This window comes from Malurus melanocephalus, unplaced genomic scaffold, assembly GCF_030028575.1.
Source record: "Malurus melanocephalus ecotype Western Australia unplaced genomic scaffold, MMel_1.1 scaffold_117, whole genome shotgun sequence".
Lineage (NCBI taxonomy): Eukaryota > Metazoa > Chordata > Aves > Passeriformes > Maluridae > Malurus > Malurus melanocephalus.
This window is the reverse complement of record NW_026623349.1, coordinates 1,399,721-1,414,408: the sequence shown is the minus strand read 5'-3', so window position 1 is coordinate 1,414,408 and position 14,688 is coordinate 1,399,721. Positions and strand designations below refer to the sequence as shown.

Here is a 14,688-nt window from a genome sequence, read left to right as displayed (position 1 = left end):
TCATAAACCCTGCTTCTATTTTCTTGAACTTACCACCAAGCAAGTTGCATCATTAATCAGAAACATGATTGTGAAAAAAGGCAGTTGGCCCTGCGCACAAACTCAACTAATGATAAATTCTGGGAGAAAATTATCAGGAATATAGTGCCCACAGTAAGCATTGGTTAAAACTGGGGAGTATTTATTGCAGTTGCAATGTGATGAGCCATGTTTTTTTTTCCATTGTGTGTAACATCTTCACTGCTCTTGCCAGCCTGCTGTCTCTGAGGAATTAAGGCTGTCAGTGCTTTAATATGACATTTGAGAGAATTTTAGGAGTCTGTGTCCTGCAGGACCGTGTGGCTGGCTTTGCAGCTCTGCAGGTCTGCCACAGGCAGGGAGGCTCTGGAAGGTCTGGTGTGCTGAATAGAACAGAATGATCTTGATCTGCAGAACTCTCAATATATGCATGTYCTTCATGTTTCTGTGTGTGAATGGGGTGTATTGATTTGCAGGGCAGCCCACATCCAGCAGGAGTTCGGCTGCTCTTTGTTGTCCCTTCCTTTCCTATATCTTTTTTGCTCTGGCTACTAGATTCTGCCAAGGACCTGCTTTYCCCACTGCATCCCATTGGATATGAATATGAAGGCTGAGATGCAGAAAGCTTGAGCTTTCAGCTCCTTTTTTATCCTGCAGCCTGTGCAGGTTGACTGTCATCTCTCTCAAGGAATCTTCCCCAGCAAAAATGTGAGAGAGAGATCTATAAGGTTTGAGCATGTTAGGTTTGGGTTTTGCAGGTTTTTGCTGCGGAGCTCCTCAATGCCTCAACTTATCTGCATTTTTTACAAGCATAGGGTAGCTCAAAAAACAAATCGAATTTAAAAGACATTTTAAATGTTATCAGAGATAAAACTAAAAAAGTTGGTGATATTTTTAAGTATTCTGTAATGTTCTTCAAATATTKTTTGCCAGCATTAGCTTGTTAAGTAAACTTTTAAACAGGCTTCTCATGTTCTACAGCATCAGTTGGGGAAAAATTATTAGGTTTTTTTTTTTTTTTTTCTCAGTGGAAGGTGAGTAATTAATAGGCCCATTTTAATTTAGACATATATTCTGTATAATAAAATACCTGGGCTGAGCTCTTTTTTGTGTCATGTAAAAGGTAGGATTATGTGAGTAGACAATTCCAGGAACATGCTTCCATTGTTAATCAACAGATATAAAACCGCAACAGTTGAAATGTATTTTATGACCATTTTTTACGGCCCTCCCTTTCTCACTTGCTCTTAAGCTCGTTTTCGTCTGGTGTGTTGGACAGAAGTGAGTGCACCTTTCATTACCATCTGCTTGCTTGGTGGGGTGCTGAGGGGACCTCTGCTTGGTGGGACAATGTCTGAGGACACAAGGAGAGACGGGCAGTCTTTAGCAGTGAGGGTTGTAGTGCCTTTCTCAGCCTGTGATGAGGAGGGCATTCCACAGAGGATGGGCTGTTGATCTTCAAAATCAGAATGTAGATTGAGTTATGAGGCATGCAGGTCTGGTATGAGGTGAACACTGCTCCATCCATGCCCATAATAATTGAAGACTATTATTGCAGATTGAGAGGGACTCCTTGTGATTGAAGGGAAAAACTCCTGAAGGAGAAAACAYTTGTCAAATAAACTAAGTCAAAACCATGCAGTGATGCCTTATATTCTTTAAAGTTCTCCAGGTGAAAAGTTGTGCCTGTTCRTTTTGGGGCGCAATTAAACAATTAAATGGAAACCATGTTGCATGGGGGWGTTCCTTGCATTTATAAAAAATATGTGGTGCATGCATATCAATTATTTCCTGTTTCTCTAAATTGTGGCATATCCCTATATAATGAATACTCTCTCTAGGGAATGTTTTTTTTAAAGTTTCTGAACTTGGGGAATCTAAATTCCCTTCTCAGATGTCAGCTAGTCTGCTGAAACAGCATTCAGGTGCTAAATCAAACTAAGTAACTGGTTTTCTAAAGAGCCCTAAACAGCTTCAAGGTGAAAAGTCTGGTCAATAGAATTCAGAGGTTTAGTCAGCTTAATACTTTGGGAAATTCCAGTAAATTACTGATTCGTTTTCAGCTCCCTAAAAGCCTTTGAACACTGGTTGTTGGAAACTGTAGAAAGTCAGTTGTTGCATAGGGTGCAGGAAAAGGCTGCAAGAGGATGCCTTGAGCAGCTCTGAGTTGTGTTGGACAGTTGGAATCAGAGTTAAGAAGATGGAAAGCAAAGCTGTGTTCAGAGCTTCCTTGCCTTCTTTCCTCCTCCCATCTTGGTTTGTTTCCCACAGAACTGGAAAGAAGAAATGGAAAATGGGGTGATTATCTCTATCCTGTGGTTATATATTCCCAAGACTGGATGGTGAGAAGCTAAATCTAACTTCAAACATTCTCCAGTTTATATAATTTTGAAGGAAAAATGGATTTGACAGAATTTTCTACTGCTATTATGAATACTTCCTTGAGCCACAGGTTCAGTAAGAATCTTTCTGAAATGAAGCCATTCCCACACAGCAAGTCTTACTTCTGAGTGTTGTTGAAGATTTCTTTAGATTTCATTTCTTAGGCTTTTTTTTCAAGGATCTGCTCTCACTCTCACTTTTTCTTATTTTTTGGTTTTTGTTTGGTTGTCTGGTTGGTTGGGTTTTTATTTTTTAAGTCCCCACAGCTTGGAAGGCCTATGGCTGCCTTAACAAAAAAACCCAAGAAATAGCTGAATAGTTGAAACAAGTGGAACATGTCCCACAAAAAATAGGAGCAGAAAAAGGGAGAAACAAATGGAAAAGCAAYAAGAACCTTAGTCTCAGTTTTTGGCCAAGAAAACAATAAATACTTGTCTGTCTGATTTGTTCCAAGCACTTTGCAGGAGGACATGATTTATCTTGTCCCTTTTTTTATTCTCATCAGAAGAAAAGCAATCGTTTTGCAGTATTTGCAGACTCCACTCAAGAGGCTGCTGAGACTGATACAGCAATGGGATTGCCTGCAAACAGAAACGCATTGACCTGCCCTATGTAGGAAAGTTTGGAAAGCTCCTTCTTGAGTGGTAAAGAGCAAAAGAAAAGCTTATAGGCTTATTCTCCATCATCTGATTTGGAAGTGAAAGTACCCTGTTACATGCTATTGTGTTCTAATGGGTTTGTGATGCTTGGTCCATGAAGTTCACTTGTGCAATGGCAGGTGTGCGAAGGGGCTGTTATTATCAGGTGAGAATGAAATTATTTGTGTTATCATTGTCCAACAATGCCATTTCCACTTTTGTTGATGGCAAGTTCTAACTTTATTTTGTATAGCATATCTTCTGAGTTCAGGAATGGGCAAATTGCTACAGTGGATCACAGCAGTACCTCTTTAGTATCTTAAATTGTCAGTACATGTTAGAATCCTTTGTTCAAGGTATGTATTTCTTTCAAGTCTTCTAACACCTAAAGATTGGCTTATGCTCAGTGACACATTGATGTCCCTCTATAAATACTAACCTTTCTAATAAATGAGCAGATATTCCCTGAATAATATGTGGCAGTTTCCCTGACATGAACAGTCCTATATTTATATCCCCCTATGGCTGAAACACTCAGAACCAGGAAAACAGAGGAGAAAAGATATCAGAAGCAGCTAAAAGGCCAGAGGCTGTCAGCTCGCCCCAGCCATGGCAGCAGAGAGCTGATGCTCATCTGTCCTGGCAGGTAATGATGTGAATGAGTGTTAGCAGGAGCAGAGATGCATTAGTGTCCTCACTCAGTGCAATCACAGGGGTGAGCCTTTGGTGAGCCAGTGCAATCTCCTTTTGGGTGAGCCTTCCCTGGGGGCTCAGAGCCCCCATGGCATTCACAGAGCACCTGGAGAAGGGTGGCCCATCTGTAGCAGGACAAGTAGAGGCAGGTTTGTGGTCCCTCAACTTGTGCAAGCCATGGCTGACTGCAGGCGAGCTGCCTGTGACTTGGTCACATCAGTTCTGTGGCCACTACTGGGCGGGGTGCATTTGTCGACTGGACTCCTTCAGSCCATCCCAAAGCCAAAGCCAGCTCCAGCAGGGATCACCACAAAGCTCAAAAGCTCTGTGCTCAACTCAGCCTTGCAGGAAAGGGGCTTTCAGTCTTGTGCCTGAGAAGAGTGCATGTTTTCAGTGAGGTGTAGTTTCAGATAAATCACAGTTCTCATCCTGAAGATGTGATATATGAACACAGACTTAAAGACTCAAATTCACGGAGAGTTTCTTGGAGGACGTATTTCCTTTTTGTCTAATTTTTTTTTTTTTTTTTAACCTGAAGAGGAAGATGACTATTTCCCAGCTTGCTAAAGGCTTTTGCATTATGCATTCTGATGCAATGCATTTCCTTGCTGGGAATGGTTTCCCACATTTACCACAATGTTGTATTGCACTTTAAAGTCATAATTTTTGGCCTTTTTTAATGGCTGGATTTTAGAGCACCTTGGAATTGTACCACACTGAGGAATAAATACAGAGCAAAATAAAGTAAATCTTTCAGAAGTCACAGAATGATTAAGATTGGAAACAACCTCCAAGATCATCGTGTCCAACTTTTGACCGAATGAGGAAAATGAGAAGATTCAACTTTTCTTTGCAGCTTTCCTCAAGAGGCCCAGAACAGAATTGATTTCCCATTTTAACCAACATGAGTCTTTCCTGCCTATTGATCTCTGTGTGTTTTGAGATTGGCCTCAACATCTGAAACAGGGCTGTGGTAAATGGCAATGTTAAACAAACCGGTAAGAGATTTATTTTGGACTGGTAAGTTGGGTTTTTTTTGACTGCAAGATAAGGTGTTTTCAAGATAGAGCTAAGTACACAAGTGTTACTGCCCCTCTTGAAGACAGATTTGCCATCTCAACTTTGCAGCTTCTGTTTATTGACAGAATATGTATACTGAAATATATAGAGCATTTTCTATGGGAAAAACACGGTAAAGCATTCTGTGCTTTTCATTATAATGGAGAGAAAGTATACAGAGAAATGCTTGATTTTTTTTTGTCTAGTCTTGAGATAGAATTTCTGCCTGAGTGTGCCGTAGTTATTTTTCATCACACAGAAGGGACTGTGCCCACCCACAGTGAGTTCTTGCCCTGATCAGACCAGTCATCCATCCCATCTAGATGTCTGTAAAAGCTTTTAAGAAACATTTTGTTATCCTTTCTGTGGCATTTCTCTATGGGTATGCTATATACAATCACACATGTTAAAATCCACAATGTTCTTCAGCTAAAGCATCTTGAGACATGAATTTTCATTTTTAAGAAAGAAGAGCAATTATTTAAATGGAAATGCGATCTCAGGAAAGATATCAACTTTTGTTTTAAATCTTTCCTAGAGCTCAACACTCTTGTAATAAGGAAAATAAATACTAGTTCACAAGCTAGGATATAAACCCTCCATGGTCACAAGCTGGCCAGTACTCCCCACTCTTTCTGGTTGAAATTATGAGAGTCTGTGTCAGTGCTGAGCTGGACTTGGAGTTTTGCATGGTATATTAACTCTCTGGGTAATCAGGCTAAGAAGGCCATAGATCAAAGCCTATTTGAAAATTTGGAACCGAACCCAGCTACTACTGTTTTCTTTGTATTTGGAATTAGCTTTTGGATCGTTGTTTTTAAGTAAATTAATGAGCCGTTTAATACTGTGCAAGCTAAATATTTCTGCATTCTGATACACTTGAATTATTGAGGTTCTTTGTGTTGTTAAGTTGTGCAAGCTGTAGGATGGCTGTAAGTAAAATCACACTTTTGAGCAGCTAATTCTCACTCAGTCTGCTCTACAGAAGGCTGATAGTTCGATTCTTAGAACAGTAGTTTTTTCTCCATTCCACTTCAACCCAATGAAAGATGGTGGCGCAAAGCATCAGGGAAAATAATGTAAAGACTTAAGAAATGCACCCTGTACCTGAATGCAAGAAAATATGAAGTATATTATTATATTTTTTAGCAAAATTATGGAACAAAGGAAAACCAATGTGAACTCTTTAACATTTTGCTTGTCACCTTTAACAGGCAGCTGCTCTGTATGGGCAGAACATAATGTATGTCCTTAGGCTTTGCTATGGGGAATAATGCCCACGTTGTAAACATGGAGAAAAATTCCTACCTTAAGGTGCTGTTTAAGCCAGCAAGTCTGTTAAAGGTGACCCTGGTGTCATAAATGAAGGCTGTGAGAAGCAATTACTGAGAAAACTAATTAGATGGGGCAAAACTGAACGAACATCACAAAGAAGAAGCAGATATAAATCATTCTCAGACAATAGGGAAAGGAAAATACAAAAGTCTGTGACTTGTACGCACCCAAGCAATAATCAGAGATGGCTCCAGTAAGAAGTGGCACTCTGGGAGACAGACAAGTGTACAGATCTCCCTCTTCCAAACAAAGAGAAGGGAGGAGAGAAGTGGGGAGGAAAAAGAAAATCAAAGATAAGCAAGACAAAAGGGTAGGCCTGTTGGCAATTTACTCCGATGTTTTGCTGCTGTACTGCTCCAAACTTCAGTCAATTAAAATCACTACCTACCTTGTTCTGCATGGCTTCAGGGTTAGGATTTTGAAAGCAAAAGGATTTAGGCCAGTAGGCTTTGCTTTTCATACATTACCTGACTTGTTAAACACAGCAGTGTTCGATTAAGAATTTTGAATTGCCTTTCACTAAGCCAGTGTGCTCATTAAGTTTCTATTTAACTGTGTTTCATCCTGACAGCCAATTAGGCTGCTTGGGTTGGGTAGGGAATTTTACCAACACTCTGTAGCACCAGTTAAGAGAATGGGACATTGGTGTGGCAGGGCCTCATAGGTGTGGCTTTACCTATTTGTTGATTTGGTTTTATACCTTTTAAACTGATATTTATTGCTTCTCTAGATGTTCAGGAGGGGAAACTTGAATCCCTGGTGGCATTTCATTATGGTTATAATTGTAAAATATCTTGGATCTTTAGGGACTGTGAAAGGATCAATAGAGTACAAGATAGAAGCAAAAACCTCTTTTAGGTCACAGTTTATTTCTGTATCCGTCTGTGCCCCCCACCTTCAAATCCCCACTGGTACTTGTGCTCCTGGAGATATGAGGAAGATTATTAGGATGCTGGGAGAAGGGAAATTTAACATCAGTGATTGTGCTTGTGATTATCAAAGGGTCTGGGTATTTAAGAGGTATCAATTTACATTGTCTTCTGAAAAACAGAGGAGCTGTTCTTCAGATTTTCTTTGTACTAGGAGTATTGATGTAACAGCACTGCTCTTACTGAAGATGACCTGGCCCAGCATAATCCAAATCCAAGGCTCTAACACAAAAATACCATATCATGCAAAATTTTTGCTGTTTCAAAAGACTGGCAGATAGATGAGTCTTTGCAGTAACATAGGAAGTAGAATGCCGAATCCCTCTTTCATTTTATCATTTTGTTCAGTCTGGGAGAGGTTCTTAGAGCAATTGTTTTTAACTCACAGAATTCAGGTCAGAATGTGAGGTTTGTCAAAAGTAAATTGTATTCAAATCTTGGATTTTGGTTCAAACTTCTATAACCTCATTTGATCTAGCTTACAACCTCACTGTGCTTACAACTGAGTTTTAGCTTCCATTCTTAGTATCTTTTGGCTTGCTTGTGAATTTTATTAGATAAGGCGTCAAAAGTGGTAGAATGAGGAAAGTAATCAGTGGAGCAATGTTCTGGTGTGCAGGGATCCTGCATGGGCTTCTGTGTGAGACTGGCAACCAGTTCCTCATCTAGGGGCAGCCTTGGCAGAGTGGTTCCCCCAAATGCAAAGTGAGATGGGAAGGTCCTGCTGCCTTTACCAACCACCTTGTGCAGCCAGAATAATGCAGCATTTACTGAATTATTCCATCTTCAGTACAGCTCCTCCTCCTCCAGGGTAGTAGCTGAGATTTTAAATGCACAGAAGTAAAGCTGTTCAAAAATAGAATTTTCCTCCCATGGGAGATTTCAGCATTTCAGAATAACTTGCTGCTTTAAAATACAAGAGAAAGCAGAGGGCTCTTGGTTCAATTTTGTCTCAAGTTTCAACTTGAAATGTTGAAATGGAAAAAAAGTGCATCTTCAAAAAAATAAGTCGATATTTTAAAATGAAATACTTTTTTTGACAATATTTCAATTTGGGAAAATATTTCAAAAATATGGGTAAGAGTGATTTTTTTGTGTGTTTGTGTGAGGGGAGGGGAAGGATTTTCCCACTTTGGAATATTAWATTTGATTCTTTGTTTTAGGAAGCAAAAAAAGTAACTGAAAATTATTATTTTTCTGCTGCCACATATTTGAAACTTTATTTTACATTAATAATATTTTTCAGTGAAAATTTTTACTAGCTTTACACTGAAATTAATGCTATGGGAATCAAAATTTTGAATGTCCTGACTCGTGTTTAATATTAGTAAATTTTTGTTCATTCCCACAATTGCTCCCATTAATTTTCTTGTTCAACTTACCTGTTAAAGGACTCAAAGACTTAAAGGGTTTTATGTTACTGCAAGTGATATCCAACAAGTCCAAACCTTCTTGGATTAAAAGGTGAAACTCCACTGAAGTCAATGGAGCTTTAAGTATTGGTACCATCAGAAAATATGTCCTGTGGAATGCACTTGCATTGTCATATTTTGAATGCTCTTCATTCTCATAGCAGGCATTACTGTCTAAAGGAGTCTCTTTTCAAACACTTAACTCATTTATAATTTTCAAAACCCATTTCCTCAGAGAGGTCAAAAGCTCTTCTCACCACCATAGGGAGTCCACGGAAATGTCAACGTTCTGAAGTATTCTCCAACTGCATTAAAATATTAATGCTTTTTAAAATTTTTCTTTTTAACCAGTTTTGTTTTAGTCATGAATCAAAAGTACTAGAAGGTAATTATTTTTTGATTGGAGGTGTGAACATTCTAGCAGGAAAAATGTCACGTTAAAATCGGATTGCTTCCAACTAGTGCATAAAAAAAATTCCCCTAGTGGAAAGGCCTAATCCCTGATTGCTTTGTATCACTGGTGTGATGCTATAATACCTTTTTTATACTGTTTTTCTGGCAATTTTCAGTATTATCAATCCAGAAAATTTATTAGGGATCCCCTCGAAAAGCCCAATGTTTTTCCAATTCGGCTGTACAGTAAAGCTGGAGTTCTACCTCCTTGCCTATGTTGATATTTTTCCTTAAAAGCAGAGAACAATATGATTACTTAATATTATTTTCTTGCATTTCTTTAGAGCCCCATGGTCCAAACAAGACCTCACTGTGCAAAGCACTGGGGACTCTGCAGGTGCACATAACCCTTGCCTGAAGAGCTTTTGGGCTATGCCCCACTCCTGTAACCTGGAGCTGCTTGGCTGTCCTGTGGGCAGGTTACAGACTTGGGGCTCCACATGCAGGGTGAAGAATGGGGAAAGGATGCTTGGTTGTCCTGCCTTTATGAGCAGGGAGTCCGAGTGATTAAATCCTTTGCCTCAGACTACACAGGAAATCTGAGCCTGGGGTGGAAGCCAGATCTCCTGTGTGGCACCCTCCCCCCCCCCGACCTATCCGTCCTTGCTCCCCACTGTCATGTTGGCCTCCAGCGCAGAAACTTCTAACCAAGGAATTCTCCACTGAGTTCTGCTGCTGATGAGTTTCTTTCTCACCAATAGGTGGAAACTGACAGCCCGGTTTCTCAGGTGACACAAGGAACGGTTCTGCCATCCCAAATGAGGCAGGAAAAACATCACGCAGAACAAGGAATTTTCCATAAGAAACTGTACCATAGCAACTGAAAAAGACGTTGAAGCACATTACTCTTTCTCAGCTTGTTGCARCCTGTGCTTTGATGCAACAGGACATCAGAAAAGTGAAGACTTGGGTTTTTTGTTATTTTTTTCCTCACTTATTTCTTTGGCCAGGAGAGTGATTGCTTTAAGTGGTGCTGCTTGATCCTAATGAATTTACCGCAAAATTGTGTAACCTTTCCACATCCGTCTCCAAAGTGTGTGCCAGAGCTTATGTTCTGGCATGCATTTTCATGCTATAGCTGGGGAGGGAAAGGGAACTACATCTGCAAACTTCCATATGAGATCACAAGCTTCTGAAATTGTAGGACAACTAACCAAATAGGATGCAGAAATATTTCCAGCAGGCTGGTAGCTGTGCAATATGTGGCATTAAAATAAAGTTGAGTCACTAAGAAGTAGTGATATAGAAGCTAGCAAAAGTTTCTGTCTTTTTTCTTAAGTTATCCCAAATATGATTGTCTAGTGTAACAGAAAAAAACCAAAATCKCTGTGCAGCAATCCGTGTCTTGTGTTGGTTTGGATATAGACAAATACTTTCTGTACTAGGCATAGCATTTATTTAAAATGTTGCGWAAAATCTTTAAGGGAAGTCTTTGCAGGACAGATGTTATCTACAGCAGGAGCAGCTGTAAAATGCTGTTGAGAATGAAGAAACACGAATTAACAGGATCTAAAATGCTTAAGTGAGGAAACAGGGAAATCTGTTTAGCACTACTAATCAGCTGAGGTCTGGAGATTCACTKTCTTTTGAACTGGAGAAGTTTAGTCATCTTCTTTTTCTTTCTATTTTTTAGAGTTCATGCTGTACCCTGCCCATATTTTATCTCTCCCCTGTGTTCCTTCTAAATAAATTCCATAATGTGGATCATCTTCTTTTCCTATGTATCTGCTGATATGAATTACTGGGTGGAGAACTGTAGCATGTAGCACATTTTTAGTGTGTGCATTGTCTTTTCATTCAAACTCATAACCTGTCCAATTTCTGAGGTGGTAAGATGCTCCTCTTTTCTGTAAGATTGTTGGTTTCAGGTTCCCCTCATTGTCAGTGACAAGCCTGTCACTGATTTGGGGAAGTTATATCAGAATCCTGCAGAATGGGACTTGAACTAAAAAGGCTGTACTGGAGCAGGATTTGTCCTTAACTAAGGCTTCCAGCAGGGTCTATATGTGACAGCACATTTTTTTTTTTTGATAAGGCAGGTTTTACAAACTGCTTGCTCCTAGCTACTGTCTAACTTTCAACTTGGTTAATTATGGGGGAAAATACCTTTTAAAATAGTGTTGAGAAGAGATATTTCCTAATGATGTTGTTCTGATGCTTAGCTAGAATCGCCCTCATTGGGATGCAATTTAGCATTTTCCCCAGTTTCCACAATTGGCATTTCAAAAGGCTACTTGGCACAATATGAAGCCAAATGATTCTAGTAGCTCCTGTTCAGAAATCCTTATTTGCTTCCATCTATGAAGGTGTGGAAAGAGCTTCTGCAAGTAGTTTTGAAGTGTTGATTGTGGTGTGCTAATCCCTGAGGGGCTGCTTATTTTTATGGAGGATAGTACATAAAATACCAAAAACTAACAAYATATAGGCTGGAATAAGCAAAGAACTATGGCACTGCTAGCAGCAGACCTCACATTTTCCTTTGTTCATAGCAAGATTTTTTTCTGGTTTTTTTGGTTTTTTTTTTTTTTTTTTTTTTTTTTTTTTTTTTTTTTTTTTTTTTTTAATGTGTCTTAAATCAGGGGATGCTGTAAGTTTCTTAATTGCTTTCTTCAGCAGTTTCTCTTTGTGACAGTTAATCTGGAAGAACTCCACTTCTTTTCCCAGCTCACATTTTGTGAGTGAGGATTGCTGTCATGGCATACAAGAGAGCACTGAATGTAATGCAAGAGAAACGGTGTTTTAATTTCTTTTTTTCTGAATGTATTCTTTCCATTTTATTTTTGAGTGCACTTTGAGGAGGCCAGAATCAGTAAAATTACAATAAAGTATTTTTTGCAGCCAAATTCATATCTGAAGAGTTTCCACTTGAGATTTTGAAATTAAGAAAGTGATGGCAGTGAGAAGTTTGTGCCATTGTTTCCAAAATATACCAGACAAGGACTTTGATTAATCCATAACTTACACTTCATAGCTTTGTGACAGTGTTCAAGTAGAAAGTAAGCAATATTTTAAAAATCCCCACCACTATTATGAAATAGCTAGGTATGCATTTCTGGCCTTATTTTCTAGGTGGGGAAAAGAGTCATAAAGGGATTCACTCAGCAGGAGCCTCATAAGAGTTGTTTGCCAAAAYGCTGATGACAAATATCTTTTCATCTGTGTGTGTGTGTGTATGTGTGTGTATCTAGGTTTCAGAAGCAAAYGTTGTTTCTCTGTAGTTTCTCTGTAAGGAAAAATGCAAATCAGTAATGGTGATTTTTGCMGTTAGAGCCTGTTATATTCTTGGAACATGTGGCTGAATTACCGTTCTCTTACTGAAGAAAATTTTGCAAGAAGGGAAGAATAAATATGGCAAGCAATGTTGAAAGCAGTGCACTAGTTATAAGTTAGTTGAGAGCTGTACACGGGAAAACACTGGAAAAACTACTCAACAAATYTTGACATCGGTTTATAAATAATTATGTTACCTTCTGACCCTCCCTCCTCATTAAAATTCTGAAGGACAGGCTGGAAACACAGAGGCCTGGAAATTGCCTAAGGGCCATTTTGTGGATGTTGGACGACCGAAATGCAAAGTATCCCTCCAGCCTGACAGCAGACTTCGGAAGAGTGCTCCTAAAAGCGAGTCTGTAGGTGCCCTCCTGTTGGTGGCGGTGTCACAGGAGGCAGCAGTCAATAAATACACTCTGCCCGTGAAGGGTCTGTTCAGGTACCCTGGTGACACCTTGGCTTAACACCTCAGTGTTTTAGCTAAGCGAGAACCGGGGGCTTATCAAAGGACGGCACCCATTTCCCTAGCTGCAAATGTCAGATCGAGCAGCTTGAGACAAGAATCCGGCATTTTCACTGGTAACAGTAAAAATCATGATAATTGTCACTATTTGCTTTACTGATAAGCACTTGGGGTACTCTGCCACTACAGTGGAACAAATATAGCAGCTGTTTGTGGTGGTTACTGCCACTTAAAATGTTTCCCATGTACATGAGTGTGTAGGCAACTGGTATTTATTGCTCTGGGAGAGAACTTGAACTTCAGGAGGAAGGGGAGAAAACCCCTATATTTTGCCTATCTTAGTTGTGTGCAGACTGAAGTTGCTGAAAACAATCATGGTGTACAGTAGTTGAGACAAAAGCGTTTTTTGTGTTTTCAAGAGCAGTAGTCATATAGATGCTAGGTGAGAAAAGAGCTTTTCTGGTTCATGCATTTTTAGTGTGTTGCAGAGACTGCTAGAATAACATTTGCATTAATTTCAGTCTACAACAAGTATTAAAGAAGATTCAACTGAAAGTATTTTCCAAATATAAAAAGTACAGGGGACAAAAGGACTATGATTTATGGTGACATTTATTAAGCTTTTACAGAATATCGTGTATATACTAGCTATCAACATAAAATGAACTGGTACTAATTGGTCAAAGCTGCCAAATCATTCTGGTTATGAGTGTAACAATCTTCTTTAGGTCACATTCATTATGCTGACATTGTATGTCAGATCCTGAATAAAGTTCATTCAGCCATTTCTGCTGTTCTTCTTGTTTGCCCTGCTATGTACGTGTGCTGCCATCAGTGAGACTTCATGCTTCTGYAGTGACTGGGTCTGTGTGCTTTGGGAAATGTACGTCTCGGGTATCTGCCCAGTGGCCCCTTCTCCAGCAGCAGCGTGACTGTGGGAGGGCATCCTTTGATTGAATCACGCCTGGTGTTTTCCTCATTCTTGGAAACCGACTGGAACGAAATGTTCAAAGCTCTTTCTTCCTCCCTTTCCTCTTCTTTTTTTTTTTCTCTCTTTCTGTCTTTCAGTTCCGTGCCTCAAAAGGCTGTTAACTGGGTTCATTATTGTGTGATAAATCAGCAGTAAATGTCTATGCATTTTGCTTCATTTGGGCAGCTCCTGTTCTTTAGTGACAGCTGGTTGGCTCAGCACACTATAATTATCAAGTCAAAACCAAGATGCTTTTAGGTAGGRAAAGCATATTGGCAGAGACTGAATTTGTCCTCAACCTCGTCATGGGCCACAGCTTTAAAAGATCTATTTGGTTGTGGTTGTTTTGTCACTGTTGGTGCTGGGGCTGTGACAGTTCATTATCACACTGGTCCCTGTGGGAAGCTGTTGTCATCCTAAAGGAGTACAGGTCTTTGTTTTTCATTAGCTGCTGGCATACTGTGTAGTTAACTTTTGATTCATGTATCTGTGGTCTTTCTCTGTCTCTAAAATAAAATTTTATTGATATGTGGGAGGGGATTGATATGTGCTAGAATTTACAAAGGCCTTATTTAAACAGAGTCTGAAGGAAACCTTACTGGAAACAGACCTAGGGGTTTGTTGTCTGCAGAGGACCCAAGGCACTGGCTGATGGTACTTTAAACCTACCTCTGATGGACACACCGACTGCTTGCTGACAGAGTGACCAGTGCCTGGCTGTCCAGAGCCAGAGGGGCATATGGGGCAAGGCATGGCCTAGAACCCACCAAAGGGCAAGTGGCCCTGGGCTGCAGATTGTGCAGATCCGTTGCAAGGAGCCAGACACGATGGAGATTTCTGCTCTCTCGTCAAATTTCTGTTAGCAAAGATGCAGAATTCCTCCTTATTTATCTGAAATATAGAGAAACATCATTTTAGCTGACAGCCCAATTAAGAGCTCAAGTGATTTAAAGGATATTTCATATATTCTTTGCTACATCTGTTATCTAGGTGTGTCACTTTTCATGTTACATGAAAATAACATACAGATCTAAGACAGGAGAGAGAGAACATGTACCTTTTTTTT

General features: G+C 39.7%; 1 protein-coding gene across 3 annotated transcripts in view; it reads left to right on the top strand.

The window, feature by feature from the left end:
- Positions 1-14,688, top strand: part of NTRK2 (neurotrophic receptor tyrosine kinase 2) — a 197,731-nt gene that overhangs the window by 121,901 nt on the left and 61,142 nt on the right. Inside the window, exon 13 of one of the 3 annotated variants that reach the window (XM_057370012.1) lies at positions 9,621-11,422. The exons of the other annotated variants lie outside the window; for them this stretch is intronic. Coding sequence (XP_057225995.1) covers positions 9,621-9,631 — 11 coding nt within the window. The 3' untranslated portion in view covers positions 9,632-11,422. Of the gene's footprint in view, positions 1-9,620; positions 11,423-14,688 lie in introns of those variants that run through there. 3 annotated transcript variants of the gene reach the window in all.